Consider the following 27201-nt stretch of genomic DNA (forward strand, 5'->3'; position numbering starts at 1 on the left):
TCTTACACCTGACCTCCCATCCCATCTACCTGCGATCTGACTACAAAGGCCAGTATTATCATAATGGTCAGCTACCACTTATTGAAAGGTGATTACACTAGGTATGAGTTTTCCATTTACATACACATTATGCCAAATCCTTATAATTCTAAAAGCTAAGAAGTATTATTTTCACTTCATGGGTTAGAAAACAAAAAGAGGTTAAGAAGTAAAGCCAGTAACTGCCATGATATCACCATTCCTGTTTGAGTGCTCTGAAAGTTAAACTTTGACAATACTCATGCCATCCTTACCTCTAACTGGAATCCATACTGCAGAACAACATTTTTTATATCCTCATAGCTCAGTTCTATGGAAAGTTCATTCGCCAAATTTTCAAAGTGGTACAGCAGAGGACCTATAATTTTAAAGATATTATGACACTACTTAAATATAAACATGCACTACTAGCTGTTTAAACTGAACTCCCAAGTTAAGTAATAAGTTGGGCAGAGGATGAAACATAAAAAGGAGAAGTAAAGAACTGTTATATTTGCCAAAGACAAGTATCCCTATAACTTTGCCATTTGAGTGCTGGGTCTACATTCACAGGGAGTGAGTCCCTCTGGTGTAACAGCCTTGCACTGTGATTCTCCACATTATGGGCTTTACACCTGTAACTCTGTAAGTTCCTGAAGGAGTGGCTGAATCACAGAATACCAAATCCCCAAAATGCAAGGGTATACTGTAACTATAATTCCATGCTGCTACTGCTAGTTGCTGCTAAGTCACTTCAGTCGTGTCTGACTCTTGTGACCCCATAGACGGAAGCCCACCAGGCTCCCCCGTCCCTGGATTCTCCAGGCAAGAACACTGGAGTGGGTTGCCATTTCCTTCTCCAATGTGTGAAAGTGGAAAGTGAAAGTGAAGTTGCTCAGTCGTGTCCGACCCTTAGCGACCCCACGGACTGCAGCCTACCAGGCTCCTCCATCCATGGGATTTTCTAGGCAAGAGTACTGGAGTGGCTTGCCATTGCCTTCTCCGAGTATTGCCTTCCATAAGTATATGCAAAACTGCAGTTACAAACTAGTTCGTGAAAACAGAGAAGGGTCTTCAAGCCAGACTGGGCAGGAAAAAGTGTAGGGGTAAGCGGAGGTTGGAGAGTTATAGGCATGGCTTCCTAGAAGGAAAAGGTAATACTAGAGCTGGCTTTTTTTTTTGGCTGCACTGCATGGCTTGTGGGATCTTAGTTCCTCAACCAGTGATCGAACCCAGGCCACCACAGTACAAATGTTCCAAGTCCTAATCACTGGACCACCAAAAGCTGGCTTTTTACAAGCACAGTTAATATTCCAGCTCTAACACCAACTAATTCTTCCCCATCGGTAACATGACTTTAATGTGATATAACACACCATGCATACAGAAGGTGCTAGGTTAACTACATACAGCTAACCTAACTTTTTAAAATGACATCCCCCCTTTACTATTCTCTCACTCTAGATATCCAAGGAACTGTTATCTGACTCAAACCAGATATTCCATTCTTTTAAATCTCACATTTTGCCCAATACATCCACTTCACCCAGGTAACATTATCATTCCACAGTTATACTAAGGGACTAGACAATCTTCTCTTTACTTTCATTGGGTTAATTATAAATCCTGAGACCAACTCACCACCCCCACCCTACCCTACTCCTCTTACCACGTGTTAATAAGCAAAAGAGATTAAAAAAAACAAGACAAAATTGCTGTTCCCAAACTGCTGCCCACTCAGGAACTTACTTACTTAGGGTTAAAAGGTTTGTTTTTTTTTTACTGTACATAAATCACTAGAATAAAATAACTATAATTTATATATTAGTGTTCTTTTCAAAAGATAGTAATGATTCCCCACCAAACTACTCTACTCTATCAAACTTAAGTTCCTGTTAAGTTTTATTAGTACTAGTAAAAGTGGAAGGTGCTACCATTTACTGAGCATCTGTTGTATCCAAGATCATCCCAAAGCTTTTGAAGCATTCTTTTATTAAAGAATGCAGAGCCTCACAGCCAAGTATCTCCAGTACTAAAGCATATGCTGTTCCTCCTCTATTATCTGAAGAACCTCCAACAATACTGTTTTATTACATTTACATAAACACATTCCTATACTTCTTACAGACTCAGACCATATTTTACTTCTACTCATGCTGTGTTTCATTACAAGCTACATGAACAAAGGAACATGTCTTATGTTTCTTTTTAACCCACTATAATGCCCAGCATAGCACTGAATGTAGTTAATCATCTGTAATTTTACCACCTGAAGACAACCATTACAGTTGCTTTGTATTTTTCAGTCTCCTATTACAAATGGTACTTCAACAAACATATCTGCTTATATTTCAGAGATATATTACAAAGACATGCCTTGAAGTGGAGTTTCTAGGTCAAAGAGAGTAAATATTTTTACTAACTTGATTCAGACTGCCAAAATGCTTTCCAACAGAGACATGGTACTTTTCACTCACAATTGCAATTAGTACTTGTTTTAACACCTTACTTAACAAGGGGTGGGAATGCAATGCTACAGTCACTCTGGAAAACTGACTGGCGGTTTGCTGTAAAGTTATACATGCATGTTCCACATATGACCCAGCAATTACACCAGTAGGAATGAAAACTTCTGGCTACACAAAGATTTATACATGAGGGTTTATAGCAACTTTATTCATAATTGTAATAATTTGGGAACAACCCAAATGTCCATCAGCCAGTCAAAGAATAAATAGAATGGAGAATATCAATACAATGAAATACTACTCAGCAATAAAAAGAAAAAAGTCACTGGTACATGCAATAAAATGGATAAATTTCAAAAGCATTATGCTAAGTGAAGGATGCCAGACAAAAAAAGCAACTTACTGTATGATTCTATTTATATGGTTTTCTGGCAATGGGAGAACTATAATAACATAAAACAGAGCACTGCCTGACTACAAAGTGTCAGAAGAGACCTTTTTCGGGCGAGTGATAGAACTGTTCCCTATCTTGATAGATGTAATGGATGCATGATTATCCAGCTTCCAAAATACTTCAAGTTATACATTTTAAAAAAGTGAATTTATTATATGTCAACTATACCCCTCCTCAAAAAATCTAAATTATAAAGAAAAAACACACTAAGTATTTTTATTGAACTAAGTATTTGCTAATTTGGCAAGAGGAAAATGATAGGCTATGCACAATTTCATCTGCATTTCCTTGAGGCTGAGCAGTTTTTCACATTTATTATGCTCATTCTTTACTATTTTTAAATTTTAATTTTTTTAATTTACTTTATGGCCATGCCACAAGTCATGCAAGATGGGAGTTCACCAACCAGGGACTGAACCTGTGCCCCCTGCAGTGGAAGAACAAAGTCTTAACCACTGGACCACCAAGGACATCCCCAGCTCATTCTTTAAAGAAATATTTATCAAGCACCAAGCAAACACCTGGCACTGAATATATAAATATGAATAAAATACTGTCACAATCCTGAAGGAGTTCTTTATTTTCTCAATTCTCATGTCTCTTCATATTTTTAAAAAGTTTTTATTGAAGGATAATTGCTTTACAGAATTTTGCTGTTTTCTGTCAAACCTCAACATGAATCAGCCATGGTTATACATATATCCCCTCCCTTTTGAACCTCCTCCCATCTCTCTCCCCATCCCACCCCTCTAGGTTGGTACAGAATCCTTGTTTGAGTTTCCTGAGTCATATAGCATATTCCCTTTGGCTATCTATTTTACATATGGTAATATGTTTCCATGTTTCTCTTTCCATACATCTCACTGTCTCCCCATGTCTATAAGTCTATTCTCTATGTGCTTCTCTATTGCTGCCCTGTAAATAAAATCTTCAGAACCATTTTTCTAGATTCTGTATATGTCTGTTAAAATACCATATTTATCTTTCTCTTTCTAACTCACTTCACTCTGTATAATAGGTTCTAGGTTCATCCACCTCATCAGAACTGACTCAAATGTGTTCTTTTTTAATGGCTAATATTCCACTGTATATATGTTCCACAACTTCTTTATCCATTCATCTGTCAGTGGGCATCTAGGTTGCTTCCATGTTCTAGCTATTGTAAATAGTGCTGCAATGAACAATGGGATGCATGTGTCTTTCAATTTTGGTTTCCTCAGGGTATATGCCCAGGAGTGGGATTGCTGGGTCATATGATGATTTTATTCCTAGTTTTTCAAGGAATCTCCATACTGTCTTCCATCGTGGCTATATCAATTTACATCCCCACCAACAGTACAAGAGCATTCCCTTTTCTCCACACCTTCTCCAGCATTTATTATTTGTGGACTTTGATGATGGCCACTCTGACCGGTGTGAGGTGATATCTCACTGTGGTTTAGATTTCCATTTCTCTAATAATGAGTGAACTGTATGAAAAGGCAAAATGATAGGATACTGAATGAGGAACTCCCCAGGTCGGTAGGTGCCCAATATGCTACTGGAGATCAGTGGAGAAATAACTCCAGAAAGAATGAGGGGAATGGAGCCAAAGCAAAAACAATACCCAGTTGTGGATGTGACTGGTGATAGAAGCGAGATCCAATGCTGTAAAGAGCAATACTGCATAGGAACCTGGAATGTTAGGCGCACGAATAAAGGCAAATTGGAAGTGGTCAAACAGGAGATGGCAAGAGTGAACGTCGACATTCTAGCAATCAGTGAACTAAAATGGACTGGAATGGGTGAATTTAACTCAGATGACCATTGTATCTACTGCAGTGGGCAGGAATCCCTTAGAAGAAATGGAATAGCCATCATGGTCAACGGAAGAGTCCGAAATGCAGTATACTTGGATGCAATCTCAAAAATGACAGAATGATCTCTATTTGTTTCCAAGGCAAACCATTCAATATCACAGTAATCCAAGCCTATGCCCCAAGCCGTAACACTGAAGAAGCCAAAGTTGAATGGTTCTATGAAAACCTACAAGACCTTTTAGAACTAACACACAAAAAAGATGTCCTTTTCATTATAGGGGACCAGAATGCAAAAACAGGAAGTCAAGAAACACGTGGAGTAACAGGCAAATTTGGCCTTGGAGTACAGATTGAAGCAGGGCAAACGCTAATAGAGTTTTGCAAGAGAACACAGTTGTCATAGCAAACACCCTCTTTCAACAACACAAGAGAAGACTCTACACATGGACATCACCAGGTGGTCAACCCCGAAACCAGACTGATTATATTCTTTGCAGCCAAAGATGGAGGAGCTCTATACAGTTAGCAAAAACAAGCATGGGAGCTGACCATGGCTCAGATCATGAACTCCTTATTGCCAAATTCAGACTTAAAGAAAGTAGGCAAAAGCACTAGACCATTCAGGTATGACCTAAATCAAATCCCTTATGAATATACAGTGGAAGTGAGAAATAGATTTAAGGGACTAGATCTGATAGATAGCGTGCCTAATGAACTATGGATGGAGGTTTGTGACATTGTACAGGAAGACAGGGAGCATCACCATCGCCATGGAAAAGAAACGCAAAAAAGCAAAATGGCTGTCTGAGGAGGCCTTACAAATAGCTGTGAAAAGAAGAGAAGCGAAAAGCAAAGGAGAAAAGGAAAGATATAAGCATCTGAATGCAGAGTTCCAAAGAATAGCAAGGAAAGGAAAGCCTTCCTCAGCGATCAATGCAAAGAAATAGAGGAAAACAACAGAATACGAAAGACTAGAGATCTCTTCAAGAAAATCAGAGATACCAAGGGAACATTTCATGCAAAGATGGGCTCGATAAAGGAAAGAAATGGTATGGACCTAACAGAAGCAGAAGATATTAAGAGGTGGCAAGAATACACAGAACTGTACAAAAAAGATCTGCATGACCAAGATAATCATGATGGTGTGATCACTCACCTAGAGCCAGACATCTTGGAATGTGAAGTCAAATGGGCCTTAGAAAGCATCACTACGAACAAAGCTAGTGAAGGTGATGGAATTCCAGTTGAGCTATTTCAAATCCTGAAAGATGATGCTGTGAAAGTGCTGCACGCAGTATGCCAGCAAATTTGGAAAACTCAGCAGTGGCCACAGGACTGGAAAAGGTCAGATTTCATTCCAATCCCAAAGAAAGGCAATGCCAAAGAATGTTCAAACTACCGCACAATTCCACTCATCTCACACGCTAGTAAAGTTATGCTCAAAATTCTCCAAGCCAGGCTTCAGCAATACGTGAACCGTGAACTTCCAGATGTTCAAGCTGGTTTTAGAAAAGGCAGAGGAACCAGAGATCAAATTGCCAACATGCGCTGGATCATGGAGAAAGCAAGAGAGTTCCAGAAAAACATCTATTTCTGCTTCATTGACTATGCCAAAGCCTTTGACTGTGTAGACCACTATAAACTGTGGAACATTCTGAAAGAGATGGGAATACCAGACCACCTGACTTGCCTCTTGAGAAACCTGTACGCAGGTCAGGAAGCAACAGTTAGAACTGGACATGGAACAACAGACTGGTTCCAAATAGGAAAAGGAGTACGTCAAGGTTGTATCTTGTCACCCTGCTTATTTAACTTCTATGCAGAGTACATCATGAGGAACGCTGGGCTGGAAGAAGCACAAGCTGGAATCAAGATTGCCGAGAGAAATATCAATAACCTCAGATTTGCAGATGACACCACCCTTATGGCAGAAAGTAAAGAGGAACTAAAAAGCCTCTTGATGAAAGTAAAGGAGGAGAGTGAAAAAGTTGGCTTAAAGCTCAACATTCAGAAAACTAAGATCATGGCATCTGGTCCCATCACTTCATGGGAAATAGATGGGGAAACAGAGGAAACAGTGTCAGACTTTATTTTGGGGGGCTCCAAAATCACTGCAGATGGTGATTGCAGCCATGAAATTAAAAGAGGCTTGCTCCTTGGAAGGAAAGTTATGACCAACCTATACAGCATATTAAAAAGCTGAGACATTACTTTGCCAACAAAGGTCCATCTAGTCAAGGCTATGGTTTTTCCAGTGGTCATGTATGGATATGAGATTTGGACCGTGAAGAAAGCTGAGCACTGAAGAATTGATGCTTTTGAACTGTGGTGTTGGAAAAGACTCTTGAGAGTCCCTTAGAGTGCAAGGAGATCCAATCAGTCCATCCTAAAGGAGATCAGTCTTGGGTGTTCATTGGAAGGACTGATGCTAAAGCTGAGAGTCCAATACTTTGGCCACCTCATGTGAAGAGCTGACTCACTGGAAAAGACTCTGATGCTGGGAGGGCTTGGGGACAGGAGGAGAAGGGGACGACAGAGAATGAGATGGCTGGATGGCATCACCAACTGGATGGACATGAGTTTGAGTGAACTCCGGGAGTTGGTGATGGACAGGGAGGCCTGGTGTGCAGTGATTCATGGGGTCGCAAAAAGTCGGACAATACTAAGCGACTGAACTGAATAATTAGTGATGTTGAGCATCTTTTAATCTGTTCGTTAGCCATCCGTATGTCTTCTTTGGAGAAATGTCTGTTTAGGTCTTTACCCCACTTTTTCATTGGGTTGTTTTTTTCCTGATACTGAGTTGTATGAGCTGCTTGTATATTTTAGAAATTAATCCTTTGTCAGTTGTTTTATTTGCTATTATTTTCTCCCATTCCTAGGGTTGTCTTTTCACCTTGCTTATAGTTTCCTTTCCTGTGCAAAAACTTTTATCAGTTCCCACTTGTTTACTTTTGTTTTTATTTCCATTACCCTAGGAGGTGGGTCATAGAGTATCTTGCTTTGATTAATGTCATCGAGTGTTCTGCCTCTGTTTTCCACTAAAGAGTTTTATAGTTTCTGGTCTTACATTTATGTCTTTAATCCATTTTGTCTTCACATTTTTTTAATGGAAATAACAGAAGCAAAGAAATATGTTTTCCTTGACTGTAAGTATAATGTAAGTTCAATAACAGAAAGCTAAAATAACATGAATAACATAAACTCAAACCCATGTCCAATCCTAATAAACACAGATAACCACTTGAAAACTTAATGTATCTCCTTGCAGTCTTTCCTTGATGCATTAGAATGAGATATTACATGTACAGTTTTGCATCTTACAGCCCAGGGAAACAAACAACTATAAGCAAGAACCAGCAGGAACAACAGAAAGCAGAAGCTGACCTGCAAAGAGTTGAGATGTTACAATTATCATACAAAATACACTCAGTATTTTCAGAGAAGTAAAAGACTATCAAGAAAATATATGCAGAGAACAGAACATTCTTAGATGACATAGCTGACCAAACAGACAAAATATTAAAAATAATCTCTCTCACACACACAAAGTCCCCACCAAATAGAAATGAAATAGATGTTAGACACAGTGAAAGAAAAAAATTGTGAATGGGAAGACAGGTCGGAAGAAATACCTAGAATGCAGGATAGAGAGACCAAAACAAGAGAAAAAATATTAAGTAAAGGAAAGTGAAAGCTTTGTGAGTGAGAAAGTCGAGAGTACATTTGACTGCATTTCCAGAAGAGAAAAAGAATGTAGGAGAGGAGGTATACAAAGAAATAATAACTGTTATTTTATTTTGATGCTACCCTTGTCTCATATTGGCAAGTGGAGACCTGTTTTAAGCTAATATTTTTCAGAACTGATAAAATATTTAGACTCAGGTATCCGAACAAACTGTATAGTTTTTAAAAAGAACAATTCACACCTGCATATAATGTTGAGCCTGAAAAAAACTACAAAGTTAAAAATCTTAAAAAACAAAACTGATTACTCAAAGAAGCAACAATTAAAATAGCTGAATTCTAAACAGCAAAATAGAAGCTGCTGGAATGACATCTTAAATGTGCTGAAAGCTATATGCCAACTTTGTACTCCATACCTAGAGTTGCTATGGAACTAGAAGTATCAGCATAAACTCACGATCTATAAACATGAACTCATGTTTACAGACACAGAAGGATACATACATATACTTATAATAGAAAGGCCTAGAAGCAACTCCATGACAATGGGAGAATCCAGAATTTCATTTCTACATACCATTCCCCATTAAAAGGAACCAGGAATCCTTGGAAAAACTGGCTGATCTCAGGCAGAAAAAGTGGAAGATGAGGCCAGAAGACCTAGTTATGCCAGAAAGGAGATGCTCAGAAAATGGCAGGGATATGTCAAAAGGACACAGAAGCCAGCTTGAAGGAGATCCCATTTTATTGAATCTGGGATAAGTTGATTTAAATCATTTATATCCTTAAGGTTCTAAAAGTTCCAGTTAAGAGACAGTGATTATTAGACTAGATGAAGTGAAGTGGAAGTCGCTCAGATGTGTAAAACTCTTTGTGACCCCATGGACTGTACAGTCCATGGAATTTTCCAGGTCAGAATACTGGAGTGGGTAGCTGTTCCCTTCTCCAGGGGATCTTCACAACCCAGGGATTGAACCCAGGTCTCCCTCATTGCAGGTGGATTCTTTACCAGCTGAGCCACCAGGGAAGCAAAATTCAACTATACGCTGTATATAAGAGATATATCTAAACCATAAAGATACAGAAAGGATTTAAGAAAAAAGATCCACCATACAATTATTAAAAGCTCAGTAACTATATTAATATGCCCACTTAAAAGAAACATGGCTTGCATCCATGCAAAACAAACAGCGGGTACCCAAACCCCAGAAAAAAGCTTTACAGGCAGGGGAGGGAGATGTTGCGGGTAGAAGTAGGGTAACTGGTGGTCACTGTCCAATCATTTTCCAATGCAGACTTTTAATTAATCCTCTTCTTTTCTGTCCTACATTTCATCCTCACTCTTTATTAGGCCAGCTTTCATAAATTCTGCTCCTTTTCCATTCACTTTTTCCAGTGATTAAACTGGTCTCCTGGCTGAGCACGGTCTGGAAATGGGCATAAAGTGAGTGTCTTGGTTACATAAAAGGTCAGCTATTCCCTACATACAGACTTTCAATTTATGTTTGTTTCATTTGGTGCCTCATTTTCTATGGTTATTCCAGGTCAACTGGCACTATTCACATTGGCTTCTTTGCAAAACTCATCCACTTACCCCATCTTCTGAAATACTGTTACAGTCTTTTGTCCCCTGATGACATCGCCATTCTTTATCCATGTTTATAACTTTTTATGAACTATTAACATGATCTCAATGAGGAACTAATGTATGTGTCCAATGTGTCCAATCATCTACCTTTTATAGGCACTCTCTCATGTTTTTAAAAATGCTTTAGCTTTACAGTGCTTTAAACTCTAATAGGCTCCATTTCTCATTACATATTACAAAGATCTCCTTTGGTACTTTAACTTGTTAATTCTTCCAGATGACAGTAGGTTCACTTTGGTAACTGTCTGCCTTCCACTATCCAACTATGTATAAGGGCATGAGTGTACACACACAGACACACATACACACACAGACACACACAGAGAGAGACACACACACACACTCCTGCACCTCCACTTTTAAAACTAAATTACATATAGATGCATTTAAGGAGTACTAGTCACCATGAAAAACCAAAAAACAGGATGTATAGGCATTTTTTCTGCATTATGCAAAACCAGAGCCTTTCCCAAAGGATATATGCATACATAACAGTTCCCTTGAAAAGCTCACTAGTTTTCCCAAACCTGGAAAACATTCAAGTGAGTACTTTAAATACCTCTCAGGACATCTGTTTCGTCAAAGGTTAAGAAAAAGGACATATGTATGAGTTTCCTAGTAAAGATATAGTCTGGAGAAGGAAATGGCAACCCACTCCAGTGTTCTTGCCTGGAGAATCCCAGGGACGGGGGAGCCTGGTGGGCTTCCGTCTATGGGGTCACACAGAGTCGGACACAACTGAAGTGACTTAGCAGCAGCAGCAGCAGTGCATTTTATAAGTTATAATATTCCCAACTCTAATTTCATACACTGTGGCAATTTTTTCATTATAATTTAACTTCCAACATAACTTTTTAGTATTCCAGAATGGCTAGTGGGCACATTTCTCATTACATATGAATATACTGACATTCTGGTCTATATAAGCATCAGTTCAGTTCAGTTGCTCAGTCATGTCCAACTCTCTGCAACCCCATGAACTGCAGCACGCCAGGCCTCCCTGTCCATTACCAACTCCCAGAGTTTACACAAACTCATGTCCATTGAGTCAGTGATGCCATCCAACCATCTCATCCTCTGTCATCCCCTTCTCCTGCCCTCAATCTTTCCCAGCATCAGAGTCTTTCAAATGAGTCAGTTCTTTGCATCAGGTGGCCAAAGTATTGGAGTTTCAGCTTTAGCATCAGCCCTTCCAATGAATATTCAGGACTGATCTCCTTTAGAATGGACTGGTTGGATCTCCTTGCAGTCCAAGGGACCCTCAAGAGTCTTCTCCAACACCACAGTTCAAAAGCATTAATTCTTCGGCGCTCAGCTTTCTTTGCAGTCCAAATCTCACATCCATACATGACTACTGGAAAAACCATAGCCTTGACTAGATGGACCTTTGTTGGCAAAGTAATGTCTCTGCTTTTAATATGCTGTCTAGGTCGGTCATAACTTTTCTTCCAAGGAGTAAGCATCTTTTTATTTCATAGCTGCAGTCACCATCTGCAGTGATTTTGGAGCCCAAAAAAATAGTCTGTCACTGTTTCCACTGTTTGCCCATCTATTTGCCATGAAGTGATGGGACTGGATGCCATGATCCATGATCTTAGTTTTCTGAATGTTGAGCTTTAAGCCAACTTTTTCACTCTCCTCTTTCACTTTCATCAAGAGGCTCTTTAGTTCTTCTTCACTTTCTGCCATAAAGGCGGTGTCATCTGCATAAGTTAGAGTGAAATTGTCCCCAAGGGGCTAGGGACACATTCTCAGTTTACAGATGAAACTAATTTTCCAAGTCCATATGACTGAAGCCCAAACCACAGGAATGTTATGAATTTACCAATGTAAATGCCATTTTATCATCATGTCTCTTAGCAGCTAGTCAATCTTCTGTGGCATCTTAAAATTACTTTGATCCTTATTTCAAATTCTAAAACAATACATCCATTCATACACATAACAGTTAACTCCAAGTGAGGAAGAAGCACTAGATACCTGCCCTTGTGAAACTTAGAAACAAGGAAACAAAATGATGAGTGACTACACCACAATGCATTAAACGCTGACATACTTGTGAGAGTATAAAAGAGAAATAACCAATCTGAAAGGATCTCCTGAGCAGACTGTTAAAGAGTACACATAGGGAAGAGCCAAATGAAAATCGAGAGGAGAGAGAAAGGGCTTTCTAGGTCAGAAGACTAGTACCTGAGGTCAGGACAAGGAAGGGCAGTAAAAACAAAACAAAACAAAAACATGAAGCTGAGACACAAGGCAGAAGAGAGATCACAAAAGGCACAGTACACATCCAGAAGGGTTTAGGTTACCAACAAAGCTAGACTTTTATGCAGGAGAGATCTGATAAGAATAGATTTGCACATTGGGAAGATCACTCTGGTGGTAAATGGAGAACTGAAAGGAGTGGAAAGCACTGAAGATAACTTACAAGCACAGTGGTTGAGAAACCTTGGGTTAAAAAGAGATAGATACAAGAGCTATTAAGGAGTTTTAGGAGGTAAAACTTATAGACTGACTAGATGTAGATGGAGAAGAAGAGAGGTTAAAGGCCTATAGCAGTTTTCTGGTTGGGGAAATCTGAGTAGATGATGGAACAGAAAAGGCAAGGGGGAAGCATGGACATCATTTTCTCCAGACACATGCATTAGGAAGCATCTGTGGTGCATCCAAGTTGGACACACTGGCTTGGAGCATAAGAGAAACTTCCTGATAAGAAGAGTGGAAGCCCTCTTCTTAACTGATACCCTGTTAACAAACACGCTGAATTAACTGTGATGCCAATGACAGACCACAGGCCACACCTCAGCACATCTACTCTTATCAAACAGTATACTTACCAAGGGCCACATTATTGCTCCAGGCAGTTTTAACTGTTGTTATTACATAACTTAGTAAAATATTAATAAACCAATAAATGCTCAAAAAGAAAAGTTGTTTCTATGAAAGTTAAGTCAAATGCTCTGGAAATACACAAAACCTTACACAACTCAATGGTATGAAAAATTTTAGACACATAAACACACAGTCAGAATAAAGTTAAGTTATACCTTTATAGACTGACCCAGTGCAAGCCTGCAGAGGTAGCTGATTAGGCAGTCAAGGGGTTGGATCTGGGCTGCCAGCCCATCTGCCATATATAAACTCCACAACTTCTCTGCTAGTTACTTAACCCAAGATTCAGTTTCTTCAACTATACAGTAAACTCCATTTCAACATATGGTTGTTCTGAGACTACAAAGGTATTTTTTAAGTGGCCAACCTTATGCCTAACCACAAGGAAGCAAATACCCAGTTGGTAATGCTATCTTTCAGTCATTCCTTCAGAAAAGGAGTACTTCTCTTTTAAGGAAAACTCAAAGTTTGAGATACTTGCTTCATATCATGGCTATATATTACGCTGCTCTCATCTGTCCTATGGACTTCTAAAAAGAAGTTTGGAAAAGACCTACTATATATTGCTTGAATTCTGAGGCACTTTCGACATGTTGTAGGAGTGATGTGGACTTTCTTGAGTTTTACACATTCATAAGCGAATGGTCTGTATCTCGTGCCTTTGTTGGTTTTCTGTGAGCTGTAGTTTCTGGGAAATGAGCAGCTCTCATATCTGTAACTCTTGTAACCCAGTCATTCGTGTGCCTCCTTCATGAGGATTCAGTGCGGCTGTGGTGCTGTTATCCCTCTGATAGGAAATCTAATTCAGTGTAAAGCCCTAAAGATTTGTTACTTATTTTTATTTTATATTGTACTATATTTTATTTATAGTGTTGTGTTTGTTTCAGGTGTATAGCAAAGTGATACAGTAAAAAAAAAAAAAAAAAAAAGACCTACTATGACCTGGAGGCTTAGACCTACTGACTACATCTCTGGTAAGCTAAATCATTAAAGAGAGAAAGTAACAGAACCTACCAACAGAACTACACCAATACTGAAGACCAAGGACTCAATATTTACTTGACTTTTACGTATATAGTCTTTCTTAATAAGGATTATCTATCTTACTAAATAAGAAAAGTACATTTACCTTGATTATCATTATTTCCCCTTTATTTTAAAGGAACAGGATAAAATGGACAATTTCCCTTAGGCTCCAGATGGAAAGGACCATGTCATACTCATCATTTGATTTCTAGCAATCAGCAATAGGATGCAGTAAAAAGGTTTTTGCATAAATGAAATTATATTTCTACTCTTTCTTAAATTTAAAGGAGATACATAAGTTATCATACCTACTCTTTCCCCATACATATATATACTGGGGAGGAGGATTTCATGGGAGAGATTAAGTGCTTCCCCTCAAATCTTTCATTACAGAAATTTTAAAAGACCACTCTCTCCTGAACAGAAGTGCTGTTTCTCCATGGAGTGGAGAATTGGGAAGATGAGGGGATAATTATCATTGAATTAATAATTAGTAACTCTTTGGGCTTCCCTTGTCGGAGAAGGCACTGGCGACCCACCCCAGTACTCTTGCCTGGAAACTCCCATGGACGGAGGAGCCTGGTAGGCTGCAGTCCATGGGGTCGCTAAGAGTCAGACACGACTGAGCGACTTCACTTTCACTTTTCACTTTCCACTTTCATGCACTGGAGAAAAAAATGGCAACCCACTCTAGTATTTTTGCCTGTAGAATTCCATGGACAGAGGAGCCTGGTGGGCTATAGTCCATGGGGTCGCAAGAGTTGGACACAACTTAGTAACTAAACCACCACCACCTCTTTGAAATTATGGCTGCTATGAGACTGACCTAGTATGAACATACAACTTTTGGGGGTTCCACTGCTTTTGGAGGGACTAGCTATGATTGGGGAGAAGGCAATGGCAAGCCACTCCAGTACTCTTGCCTAGAAAATCCCATGGATGGAGGAGCCTGGTAGGCTGCAGTCCGTGGGGTCGCTAAGGGTCGGACACGACTGAGCGACTGACTTTACTTTCACTTTTTACTTTCACACATTGGAGAAGGAAATGGCAACCCACTCCAGTGTTCTTGCCTGGAGAATCCCAGGGACGGGGGAGCCTGGTGGGCTTCCGTCTATGGGGTCACACAGAGTCGGACACGACTGAAGTGACTTAGCAGCAGCAGCAGCAGCTATGATTGGAGGAACCGCACCACTAACTAGAATGCAATCTAAAGGAAACTATGGAGGTTTTAAAACATGTACAACATTGCAAGAGAGTTCCCTTTTCTCCACACCCTTTCCACCATTTATTTGTAGATATTTTGGTGACGGCCATTCTGACCAGTGTGAAGTGATACTTCATTGTAGTTTTGATTTGCATTTCTAATAATGAGTGATACTGACCATGTTTTAATGTATTTATTAGCCATCTGTATGTCTTCTTTGGAGAAATGTCTGCACTGTTGGTGGGAATGTAAATTGATATGGCTATTATAGAGAACCATATGGATATTCCTTAAAAAAGTGAGGAATAAAAGCATCATACAATGCAACAATCCCACTATGGTTCCAAAACCATAAGTGGAAAACACACATGTACCCCTATGTTCACTGCAGCACTATTTAGAAGAGCTAGGACATGAAGGCAACCTAGATGTCCATTGACAGATGAATGAATAAAGAAGTTGTGGTACATATATAATGGAATATTGAAGTGAAGTGAAGTGAAGTTGCTCAGTCGTGTCCGACTCTTTGCGACCCCATGGACTGCAGCCTACCAGGCTCCTCTGTCCGTGGGATTTTCCAGGCAATAGTACTGGAGTGTATTGCCATTTCCTTCTCCAGGGGATCTTCCCAACCCAGGGCTCAAACCCAGGTCTCCTGCATTGCAGACAGATGCTTTACCATCTGAGCCACCAGGGAAGTCCACAATGGAATATTACTCAGCCATAAGAAATGCACTGAGTAAATTCTGATGAAGTAAATGAACCTAGAGCCTGTTATACAGAGTGAAGTAAGTCAGAAAGGGGAAAACAAATACTGTATATTAACACATGTATATGAAGTCTGGAAAGACAGTTCTGATGAACCTATTTGCAGGGCCGCAGTGGAGACACAGACACAGTGAGCAGACTTGTGGACACAGTGGAGGAGGGAGAGGGTGGGACGAGTAAGAACAGCATGGAAAAATATGCACTGCCACATGTAAAATAGACAGCCAGTGACAATTTGCTGTGTGATGAAGGGAGCTCAAACCTGGTGCTCTGTGACAACATAGAGGGTGGACTGGGGTGGGAGATGGAAGAGAGGTTCAGGAGGAAGGGGACAGATGTGACATATGGCTGATTCATGTTGATGTATGGCAGAAACCAACACGATATTATACAGCAATTATCCTCCGAGTAAAAATATATTATTTACAAAACCAAACGTACCACATAGTGACAACTTTCGTGAATATTTAGTACTGTGTGTGAAGTTACCAAATGCAGAACAGCTGTTAAGTACTCAGACTAATGCGTAAGTTCTAATAAATACTGAGGAACTTACCTAGATTTATCCAAATTCCACCTGGCTTGAGTATTTTCCATATTGTATCAATATAATCAATTACATTGTGAGCTGTGTCTATGAAGAAACAGGTAGCAATACAGTCCCAGGTATCTATTTAAGGAAAATCAAATTACCACATGTTATGCTGTTTTGCCTTTCTTTTTATGAATTCTAGAAATGAACCAGTTACCTCTTTACAGATATGAATATTTAACTGCAGAGGTACAGAAGCTAAACCCTTCCAATCAAATACTGTAATCTAGGCAACAAAATAATCATTTACAAAATATGCCATCATTCATAAAAGCTTTTATTGCTAATTTGATAATGTAACCAATTTGGAAATCATTTTTGATAACCTTTATCACTATATCTTCACCAAATAATATTTATGAGTTTTGTGTATAATCTTTTCAATTTTTAGCTTTATTTAAATCAGTTATGATGACTGAAAAAAATTTTAAACAATTTAAAAATAAAATCAGTAGAAATTAACAGTCATTATAACTTGTGATTTAAACCAGTGTTAACTACCAATTCTGGAAGGTTTCAAAAAAGACTGAATGCATCTGCTGCCAACTGAGGAATGGTATCAAAATACACAGGCATCCACCAGTACTTGGGGGAACTGCTAGTTAAAAAGAGGGATGGGACAGTCAGCAGCAGAGGGTGAAAAGCCAACAGAGAACAGTTTGCCTTCTGGAGGCCGTGGCTTGGCACAGAGACAGAAGAGACTGCACTGAAAGTGGCTGTCTGTACAGATAAGGCACTTCATCCAACCATGGTCACCTTCCCCATCTCTTCTTTCAAACCATGTTCCAGAAGAAAGTCATTTTTACTTGCCAAAGCAATGCTTTTTATTATTTCACTTCTATTTTGAGACCCTGCTCCCTAGCTTATCCTAACACCATCTCTCTCCTTGTACCTTCAGTGCAGGATCTCCCAGTGTCAGCATTCAGGGAAAAACAATAACTTCACTACCTTGTTACTCTCCTGCTCCAATCGCTCCAAGGCCTCCCGTTCCTCTTCAAGTACAATTTGAAGTCTTAGCTATGGCCTACAAGTCTGTCTCACCAAACCCTCTCTAACCTCATCTTCCATCACCTGCCCACTGCTCACCACATCCCAGCCAAACTGATCCTCTAGCTCTTCTGAAGCAGAACAAGTGTCCTTCACACCCCGGAATCTCCCTTCCTTTGCCATTTCCTTTGTCTGCAACAGTTTCCCCCCATATATCTGAATGACTTGCCTCTTCAGTCTTGCGAGGTTCTCTGCTCCATTTTTAAGTTCCCCCCTTAGAAAGATCTTCCTGGTAATTCCATATAAAACAGCAGACCTTCCCCAGTCAATTATTATCCCCTTTACCTGCCTTATTTTTCTTCTTTACAATATTAATTTGTCACTGCCTCTCTCCAAACTAGAATTTGGGTTCCCTGTGAATAAGAGCCTTGTTTTGCTCATTGGTGTCTCTGCAGGACCTGGAATATACCTCCTACCTAGCAGGTGCTCAACAAATACCTGTTTAACAAACTTGCTGACCCTCAGCCTTCTTTTTTTCTTTTTATTGCCAAGTGTCTCTCCTCTTTCCCCATTATCATCTCCCTTTCTCTAATGACTAGCTCAAATTTCTTCTACCTTTTGCCAGGCTGAAGTCCAAACTTCACAGTCTGATTATAAAGGGCCTCCACAATCTGGAACCAACCTACTTCTCTAGCCTCATCATCCATTAAACCCCCCAAAGTACTTTTTCCTTGCAGCCAGGCTGTTCTACCATCCCTGGTTACCTTACTCATTCATATCTTCGTACTTCTGAATGCCATTCCTCCCTATTCAAGTCACTGTCTCCACAAACAGATCACTTGTTATACTAACCTACTTTCATCTTTACTATATTCATTACTCAACCTTTGTTTACATGTTGTCTTATATTAATAGACCCAACAGATTCTAAATTTCTCAACTGCAGATCCCATATTTCTTTATAGTTCCCATGACTGTCTTATACATAACTCTGAAAATATTGATAAACTGTCACTGAAGTATACCTTAAATTCTACCATCAAAATGAATGACAATTTAGGCTCAGTACAAAATTAGCTCATTAAATTTAGAATAAAGGATGTGATTTTTAAAATGCTTGCTTTGGACTTACTGCACTCTGAGTATATCTCCTGAAAATCTCCTGCTGTCATAGAAAAGTTAGAACCGGGAGGAAGACTGTGGGGGTCAACATCAGGGAAAAAGATGGGTCGAATCTGATCAGCTGACCTCCGGTTATTGCTAAACTGATGAATCCAGGGATAAAGCTTATATTTATTAATTTCAGAACATCTGCAAAATATAAGCATAAAATTCAGTGTTAACTAAATATTTTACAAAGAAAATCTACTTTAAATGCCAAAATTTATAATCTGATTGAAGAATTACTTATATAACTAAATACTTAAAAGCGTTACTACTATACTCTACCCAATTATCTGAAACTCCATATATGCATGTAGATGAGTAACCGATCATGGATTAAAAGACAGAAACAAAATTAAGGTAAATTCAGATATATAAATGTGCTGTTCATTCAAATTTTTAAACATATACTGCCAAAACTCGAACCCAAGTAAAAAACAGTCTTAAGTATTTTTTTTTTCAAAAAATGGTATGAGTTTTGTTACCTAATTATTTTAATTTTTTTGTAACACTCTCCTTTTTACCTTCTATCTCCTAACTCACACTGCTACCAAGACAACGTACTGTTTAAACAAGGCAGCTATTTATTTTTTCTCTAACACACCTCTTCTGGATTTAAAGACTCTTTTCCACTACTTTATAAATGAGGCCACAGAAGTTCTGAGAAATCTTTCCAACTCAGTTATGTGGAGTCATTTTATGAGAATTTAAGTAAAAAAAAAAATGTGATTACTACATTAAAATCTTATTCCACTAAAGAAACAAAGGGATGAAGAAGTTTAAGGAACAATAAGAAAATACTCCTTCCTGGACAATACTTAGCCCTAAATTCTGCAGAGAAATCATTTCAGTTTCATGAATACCCAATCACTTTTTAAAACATCCTTTACCCATCCTGTTCAACATTCTGTTAACTAGGCAACTAATTAAAGTAGTAACTGTATAAGCAGTTTAATTTTAATACAAGAAACTTATGATATATACCATAATTAAACACTATGCACTTCTCTTCAAATTCAGAATTTTTCAAAAATAGGGTAAGTCAATCCGATTCTGAGAAATTACTGTTTCTAGCAAAAAGTAAATTAAATACCTGTTGAGTACAAAGTTGGAAGAAAAAAGCATAAAAAAACTCCATTCATTTCCTTGACAAGCATAACCTAGCATAGCTATTTCCCAGGCCAGTCTTCCTAGTCCAGCACCAGGTACCAGAATATTTACTTTAGAAGGATCCCTGAAATGAAATAAGGCAATTATGTCCAAACTCCTCAAAGGAAAGGGGAGGAAAAAAGAAAGACAAAATCCATATTAACAATTAAAAACTTAAGATATTTAATAAGAATAAGCTCACTCAACGCTGACTTCTTAAATCTGAGAAATACTTCTAAATATCAATGAGAAATAAGCATATAAGGAATTATCAAATGTTAGAAGACTAGGGTTTTATCCCCAAAGTATTATTTTTCAGAAGATAAACTGCCTTCTATCTAAGACTTATGAAGATACTCCTAGCTATCAGCTGTCTTGGAAAGACCAATCATTCCAAAGTAATCTCTGTACATACAAAGAAACTGAACACAATTATTTCAGCATACGAAACAGTAAAAACAAAACTTTATTTCTAAATTCTGTTACTAATACAATGGTTTATATAGCCAAATCAAGTACAGGCAAATTTTAATGTGTCAGGTCTCTCTTTAAAATCTGATATATTTCTGTTGGCAAAAGAATTTGGAGCTGGGATATTCTTATAAGGAAGATAGGGAACTGCTTTCTAATTGAGCATTGTTGTTGTTGTGGTTAAGTTGCTCAGTTGTGTCCAACTCTCTGCAACCCATGGACTGCAGCCCGCCAGGCTCCTCTGGCCATGAGATTTCCCAGACAAGAATACTGGAGTGGGTTGCCATTTCCTTCTTCACTAATTTAACATATATAATGGCAAAGATATCACACCATGCCATAGGTTTGCAACCAAACTGTTCTCCACTTATTAACATTACCTTACCATCCCAAATTTCCTTTGCCATTACATCTGCCATTCTACTTTCAGATCACTAAAAAGCCTTAGCAAAGCAAAGACCTTTCAGGACTTCTGGCTCAATATAATCTTAAGGAAACTAAAATGGTATTCTTGTGGAAAACCAAAGAAAAAAGTATATAATCAGCTGTTATTACATCAACTAAAAAGGAATTTCACTATTGTCTGTATTCCCCAAATTTAGCTCATAAAACAAATTCAATTTTCAAATCTTCTCCCATGAACACTTATCTTTAAACTGTATGGTCTTTAAGTTTGATATGCTCTGAACAGCAATAGGACTTTTTACTAGTAGCTCATGTGATAACCTTTAGCATTCCCCACTTTGAAAACAAAGAAACAGAACTATGGGGCTTTTGAAAATTCAGTCTACAAATATAGTAACAAGAGGATTTGTCCAGGGTCCTTCAATCTTAGATATATATGGAACATATATTTGTATAAAAATCTTAACGAAGTCTATTTAGCCTGTTTCACTGCTGAATTTTATATATACAAGGCATACACTGAAATTTGTTAAAAAATTATTTCTGAAAAATAGGCTTATTGTGATTAGTAAGATATTCTTTAATACTTGACATGGGCAAACTAAAACCAAGGTGCCTTATAAAAGTTTTCACTAAGATAAAATAGAATGTTGCCTTTTCATTCCAGATTATATAAAATATGTCTATCTGTATGAACACTTTGATTTTTACTAAAGAAAATGGGAACATCTCATTTGGTTCATGCCTACTATATCGGTTATCTAACATGACGGGAGTTGGTGATGGACAGGGAGGCCTGGCGTGCTGTGATTCATGGGGTCGCGGAGAGTCGGACACGACTGAGCGACTGAACTGAACTGAACTGAACTGAACATGAACACACATATTTTTAATACTAGATTTTGAAAATCTCCTATCTGTAAGACACCATGCTGGCCCTTGTATAAAGGACCCACCATCATTTTCTACTCCCTTCTAGACCCACCAAAATATTTACTCTCTAGAACTACCTCTTTTCTTTTCTCAGTTTCCATTTGTCCAATCAAAAACATGCATTTTCCCCGAGTGGCTCTGTTCAGCAATTTTTTTAAAAAATCAAGGTAATGTAACAGAAAATATAAAAGATCTGAAAGTAAATTCATAGTATTTAAATCTTTATCCAAATAATCACAATCAATTTCTAAGAAAGTAAAAGACTACTATGCAGAAATTAGAAATCATGCCGACCTTAAGGGAAAATTGTATTAATAACAGTACTAATATTTATTTTGCTCACTTAAAGTTAGTTTTTTGACAGCTATTACTAAATACTCCCGAACTAATCAAGCTTATAGAACTCTATTCCTACCTTGTGGCAGAAAGTTTCTACATAGAACTGCTATTAAAAGGCCACAGAATAAAGAATACAGTGAGCCTTACCTTAAGAGTTAATAGAGATTACTATAGATCTACCAATTATTTGTATTAAGAAAAAAAAGATTTCAGTAGACATACTAAAGGAAACACATTATAAAACAAACTAAGAATGAAAAACTGATCATGAATCAAGCAATGAATGGGAGAATTTTTTCCCAAACCTTTGCTCTTAGAATTTTTTTTTCTATTGGGTCTTTATATAAGGGATATTAAGAGCATACAAGAAAAAGTCTCTAATCACAATGTATATAAAACAAAGGCTTTCTAAAAGGCATTTTCCACTGAGTCTTTATGAAGTCTAGGGCATTTTCTATGAAAACAGGAGAAATATAAATCTAAGTTTAGATCTTTTTGGTGAGCTGACTTTAAACTTAGAAAAGCAGGAGCCATATAATTAATATGTGCCTCAGTAATCAAGTGTTGCCTGCTTGAGATTCTTAGCAAAAAACAGGCAAGTAAACAAGTATATGTAGTTATTACGTTGGACATGGATGAGCAATCTTTTTTGCCTTTTCATACTGTTCATGGGGTTCTCAAGGCAAGAATACTGAAGTGGTTTGTCATTCCCTTCTCCAGTGCCACTCCCTTCTCCAGTGATGCTAGGAAAGATTGAAAGCAGGAGAAGAAGGGGACAACAGAGGATGAGATATTTGGATAGCATCACCGACTCAATGGACATGAATTTGAGTAGGCCGGGAGTTGGTGATGGACAGGGAAGCCTGGTGTGCTGCAGTCCATGGGGTTGCAGAGTTGGACACAACTGAGCGATTGAACTGATGGATAAGCAATATATGTACTACAAATATAACACCCCTGATAATAGTGGGAAACTTCCAATGCTTTTCCAGACAAGCAAGAATAAAGAGTACAGTGAGCCCTTGTGGGTTTGAAGAGGCCATTGCTGCATCGTGGTTGGCCATGTTTGTACCAACCTCTGCTCTCCAGCTATTTTTACCATCAGTAAATGCTGTTCTTGGGGGAAGTTTCCTATATTGTACACCGAATAATTTTTGCATAGCACCTGCAAATAAGTGAATTCCAACACACAAAATACTTTTTCTTGGTGTGTCAGCATGATGACACTTAGCTGACCCCTGGTGGTAAGTGTATGTACAACTTCCAAGCATCAGAAGGGTTTGGTTCTATTACAATCACAATTCACATGGTAGAAGCCACTACCCACATGTGGCTACTAAATACTTAAAATATGGTTAGTTCTATTGAAATGTGCTCCAAGTATAAAATAAATGCCAATATTCAAAGACAGTATAAAGGAATGTAAAATATCTCATTAAAATCTTGTGTACTGTAACATACTTATATGTTAATATGTTTTAGATATACTGGGTTATTAAAGTATATTATTAATCTCACCTGTTTCACTTTTCATGTGACTACTAGAAAATTTAAAATAACACAGGTGACTTGCATTGTATTTCTACTGAACACTGCTAGTCCATACAGAGAACTCATAAACACACAATTTGGGGCAAAAAACAATTGTGAAATGACATCACAAACCATTATATGATCTTTTAAAACTTACAGAACACAATGTGTTATTCATATATATATACATAAACACGTAGCTAATGTAGAAAGCTAAGATTAGAGTAACAAATTTATGCTAATCATCTCCAGAAAGAGAGAAGAATGTGCTCTGCACAGTTTGCAGAGCAGTTTCAACTGTTAAACAACAACAAAGAAATCTGAAATAAATATGGCAAAATGTCAAGGTTTAATAGAGGTAGATGTTGAGACACTTTATTCAAACTAGAAAATGGGTTAGAAATCAGAATTAGTGTCTAATCCCTTCAAAAGTATGGTCCCAACGTATTTACCTACTTCCAACAAAGAACTTCGTACATCACCAAGACAACTTCTAATCAATTCCAGAAAGCACTTTCTCACCTTAATCTTGAGAGTACCGACATACCTGCAGAAACTTATTTTAAATTATCACCTTATGTATAAAGTCTTGCTCTTCCCAAATGTCCCAGGCAAAGCTTTAACTCATTTCTCAGCGCTTTCAGTGCTTCATTCATACCTTTGTTTATATGCCCAGTTCATCACTTTGCTTCTTTCATTTAATACCGGGATCAGCAACTATAACCCACTAGCCAGTCACCTGTATTTGTTAAAAGGTTTTACTGGAACACAGCCATGTCCATTCATTTATGTATTGTCTATGGCAACATTCTCATGACAACAGAGCTAAATACTCAGTAGCCAGAGACCACAATGCCTACAAAACCTATTTTCTAGCTGGCCCTTTAAGAAAAAGCAATACGAATTCCTGATTTAATATATCTTGAACTTCTTTCCCAATCAGAACTCAGAGGTTTCTTAATCTGTTTTATGACTCAGTAGTCCATTTATTACTATAAAATAATGTATCAGAATAACAATGCTAATTAAGGACATTTAGATTGCTTCCAATGTCTAGTTATAGAACATTAAAGCTAATATTTTTGGCATAAATAATTTCCATATGCAGAAGTTTATCTGTAAAGCTTTCCCCAAACTGAATTGCAAGGACCAAAACTGAATTTTGTTCAGTGTTACCAAGCTGCCCTCTATTTAAATTTTACTAATTTATTCTTTATGATTATACAGTGGAAGTGAGAAATAGATTGAAGGAACTAGATCTGATAGACAGAGTGCCTGATGAACTATGGACGGAGGTTCGTGACATTGTACAGGAGACAGGGAGCAACACCATCCCCATGGAAAAGAAATGCAAAAAGCAAAATGGCTGTCTGGGGAGGCCTTACAAATAGCCGTGAAAAGAAGAGAAGTGAAAAGCAAAGGAGAAAAGGAAAGATATATATATCTGAATGCAGAATTCCAAAGAATAGCAAGGAGAGATAAGAAAGCCTTCATCAGCAATCAATACAAAGAAATAGAGGAACACAACAGAATATGAAAGACTAGAGATCTCTTTAAGAAAATTAGAGATACCAAGGGAACATTTCATGCAAAGATGGGCTCGATAAAGGACAGAAATGGTATGGATCTAACAGAAGCAGAAGATATTAAGAAGAGAACAGAAGCAGAAGATATTAAGAAGAGGTGGCAAGAATACACAGAACTGTACAAAAAAGATCTTCACGACCAAGATAATCACGATGGCGTGATCACTCACCTAGAGGCAGACATCTTGGAATGTGAAGTCAAGTGAGACTTAGAGAGCATCACTACGAACAAAGCTAGTGGAGGTGATGGAATTCCAGTTGAGCTATTTCAAATCCTGAAAGATGATGCTGTGAAAGTGCTGCACTCAATATGCCAGCAAATTTGGAAAACTCAGCAGTGGCCACAGGACTGGAAAAGGTCAGTTTTCATCCCAATCCCAGAGAAAGGTAATGCCAAAGAATGCTCAAACTACCGCACAATTGCACTCATCTCACACGCTAGTTAAGTCATGCTCAAAATTCTCCAAGCCAGGCTTCAGCAATACGTGAACCATGAACTTCCAGATGTTCAATCAGGTTTTAGAAAAGGCACAGGAACCAGAGATCAAATTGCCAACATCCGCTGGATCATGGAAAAAGAAGAGAGTTCCAGAAAAACATGTTTCTGCTTTATTGACTATGCCAAAGCCTTTGACTATGTGGATCACAACAAACTGTGAAAGATTCTGAAAGAGATGGGAATACCAGACCACCTGACCTGCCTCTTGAGAAACCTATATGCAGGTCAGGAAGCAACAGTTAGAACTGGACGTGGAACAACAGACTGGTTCCAAATAGGAAAAGGAGTATGTCAAGGCTGTATATTGTCACCCTGCTTATTTAACTTATATGCAGGGTACATCATGAGGAACGCTGGGCTAGAAGAAGTACAAGCTGGAATCAAGATTGCCGGGAGAAATATCAATAACCTCAGATATGCAGATGACACCACCCTTATGGCAGAAAGTGAAGAACTAAAGAGCCTCTTGATGAAAGTGAAAGAGTGAAAAAGTTGGTTTAAAGCTCAACATTCAGGAAACGAAGATCATGGCATCTGGTCCCATCACTTCATGAGAGATAGATGGGGAAACAGTGCGAACAGTGTCAGACTATTTTTTGGGGCTCCAAAATCACTGCAGATGCTGACTGCAGCCATGAAATTAAAAGACATTTACTCCTTGGAAAGAAAGTTATGACCAACCTAGATAGCATATTAAAAAGCAGAGACATTATTTTGCCAACCAAGGTCCGTCTAGTCAAGGTTATTGTTTTTCCCGTGGTCATGTATGGATGTGAGAGTTGGACTATGAAGAAAGCTGATCACCAAAGAATTGATGCTTTTGAACTGTGGTGCTGGAGAAGACTCTTGAGAGTCCCTTGGACTGCAAGGAGATCCAACCAGTCCATTCTAAAGGAGATCAATCCTGGGTGTTCATTGGAAAGGCTGATGCTGAAGCTGAAATTCCAATACTTTGGCCCCCTCATGCGAAGAGTTGACTCACTGGAAAAGACTCTGATGCTGGGAGGGATTGGGGGCAAGAGAAGGGGACGACAGAAAATGAGATGGCTGGATGGCATCACTAACTCAACGGCCGTGAGTTTGAGTGAACTCCGGGAGTTGGTGATGGACAGGGAGGCCTGGCGTGCTGTGATTCATGGGATCGAAAAGAGTCAACACAACTAAGGGACTGAACTGAATTTATTCTTCCACCAGCAACATGTTTCCTCATACCTTCAGTAAGTTATATAATTTTCAAATTCTTGCAGTAGATTAAAATGGCATCTTAGTATGGTTTTTATATTTTCATCTTCTTATGAGATTAAGCAAGTTATATTTCTTTTTCTGTTTACTATTTACACTATTTTTCTACTAGGTTATTGTCTTGAATTGTTTTTCCACTATTTTTCTTAATACTTGAAAAAATTTTTCAAGATTTTAAGTACTTGAAATTCTGGAATGTAGGCAATTGGGATCTTGATCAGAAAGAAATCTGAAATATTTATTTGTCTCTCTGGTCTAAGAGAGATTTCTGGATTAAAGAGATATTATTAAATATCTTATTTATCTTAACATCTCTTAAAATATTAAAGAGACTATT

The 27201-nt window shown here is 38.2% G+C and overlaps 1 protein-coding gene across 3 annotated transcripts in view; it reads right to left on the minus strand.

Moving 5' to 3' along the window:
- The window catches only part of CARNMT1 (carnosine N-methyltransferase 1), a 46229-nt gene that overhangs the window by 3372 nt on the left and 15656 nt on the right, over window positions 1–27201 (minus strand). Inside the window, exons 4-7 of one of the 3 annotated variants that reach the window (XM_055426898.2) lie at window positions 19801–19941; window positions 18676–18854; window positions 16521–16634; window positions 294–397 (exon numbers count right to left, since the gene is read on the minus strand). In XM_055426898.2, the coding sequence (XP_055282873.1) occupies window positions 294–397; window positions 16521–16634; window positions 18676–18854; window positions 19801–19941 (538 nt within the window). Of the gene's footprint in view, window positions 1–293; window positions 398–6867; window positions 9854–16520; window positions 16635–18675; window positions 18855–19800; window positions 19942–27201 lie in introns of those variants that run through there. The other 2 variants (XM_088837939.1, XM_088837940.1) reach the window with 2 other exon arrangements.

Source organism: Moschus berezovskii, chromosome 7 (genome assembly GCF_049115385.1).
Source record: "Moschus berezovskii isolate FMDL1 chromosome 7, NW_MosBer_1.0, whole genome shotgun sequence".
Classification (NCBI taxonomy): domain Eukaryota; kingdom Metazoa; phylum Chordata; class Mammalia; order Artiodactyla; family Moschidae; genus Moschus; species Moschus berezovskii.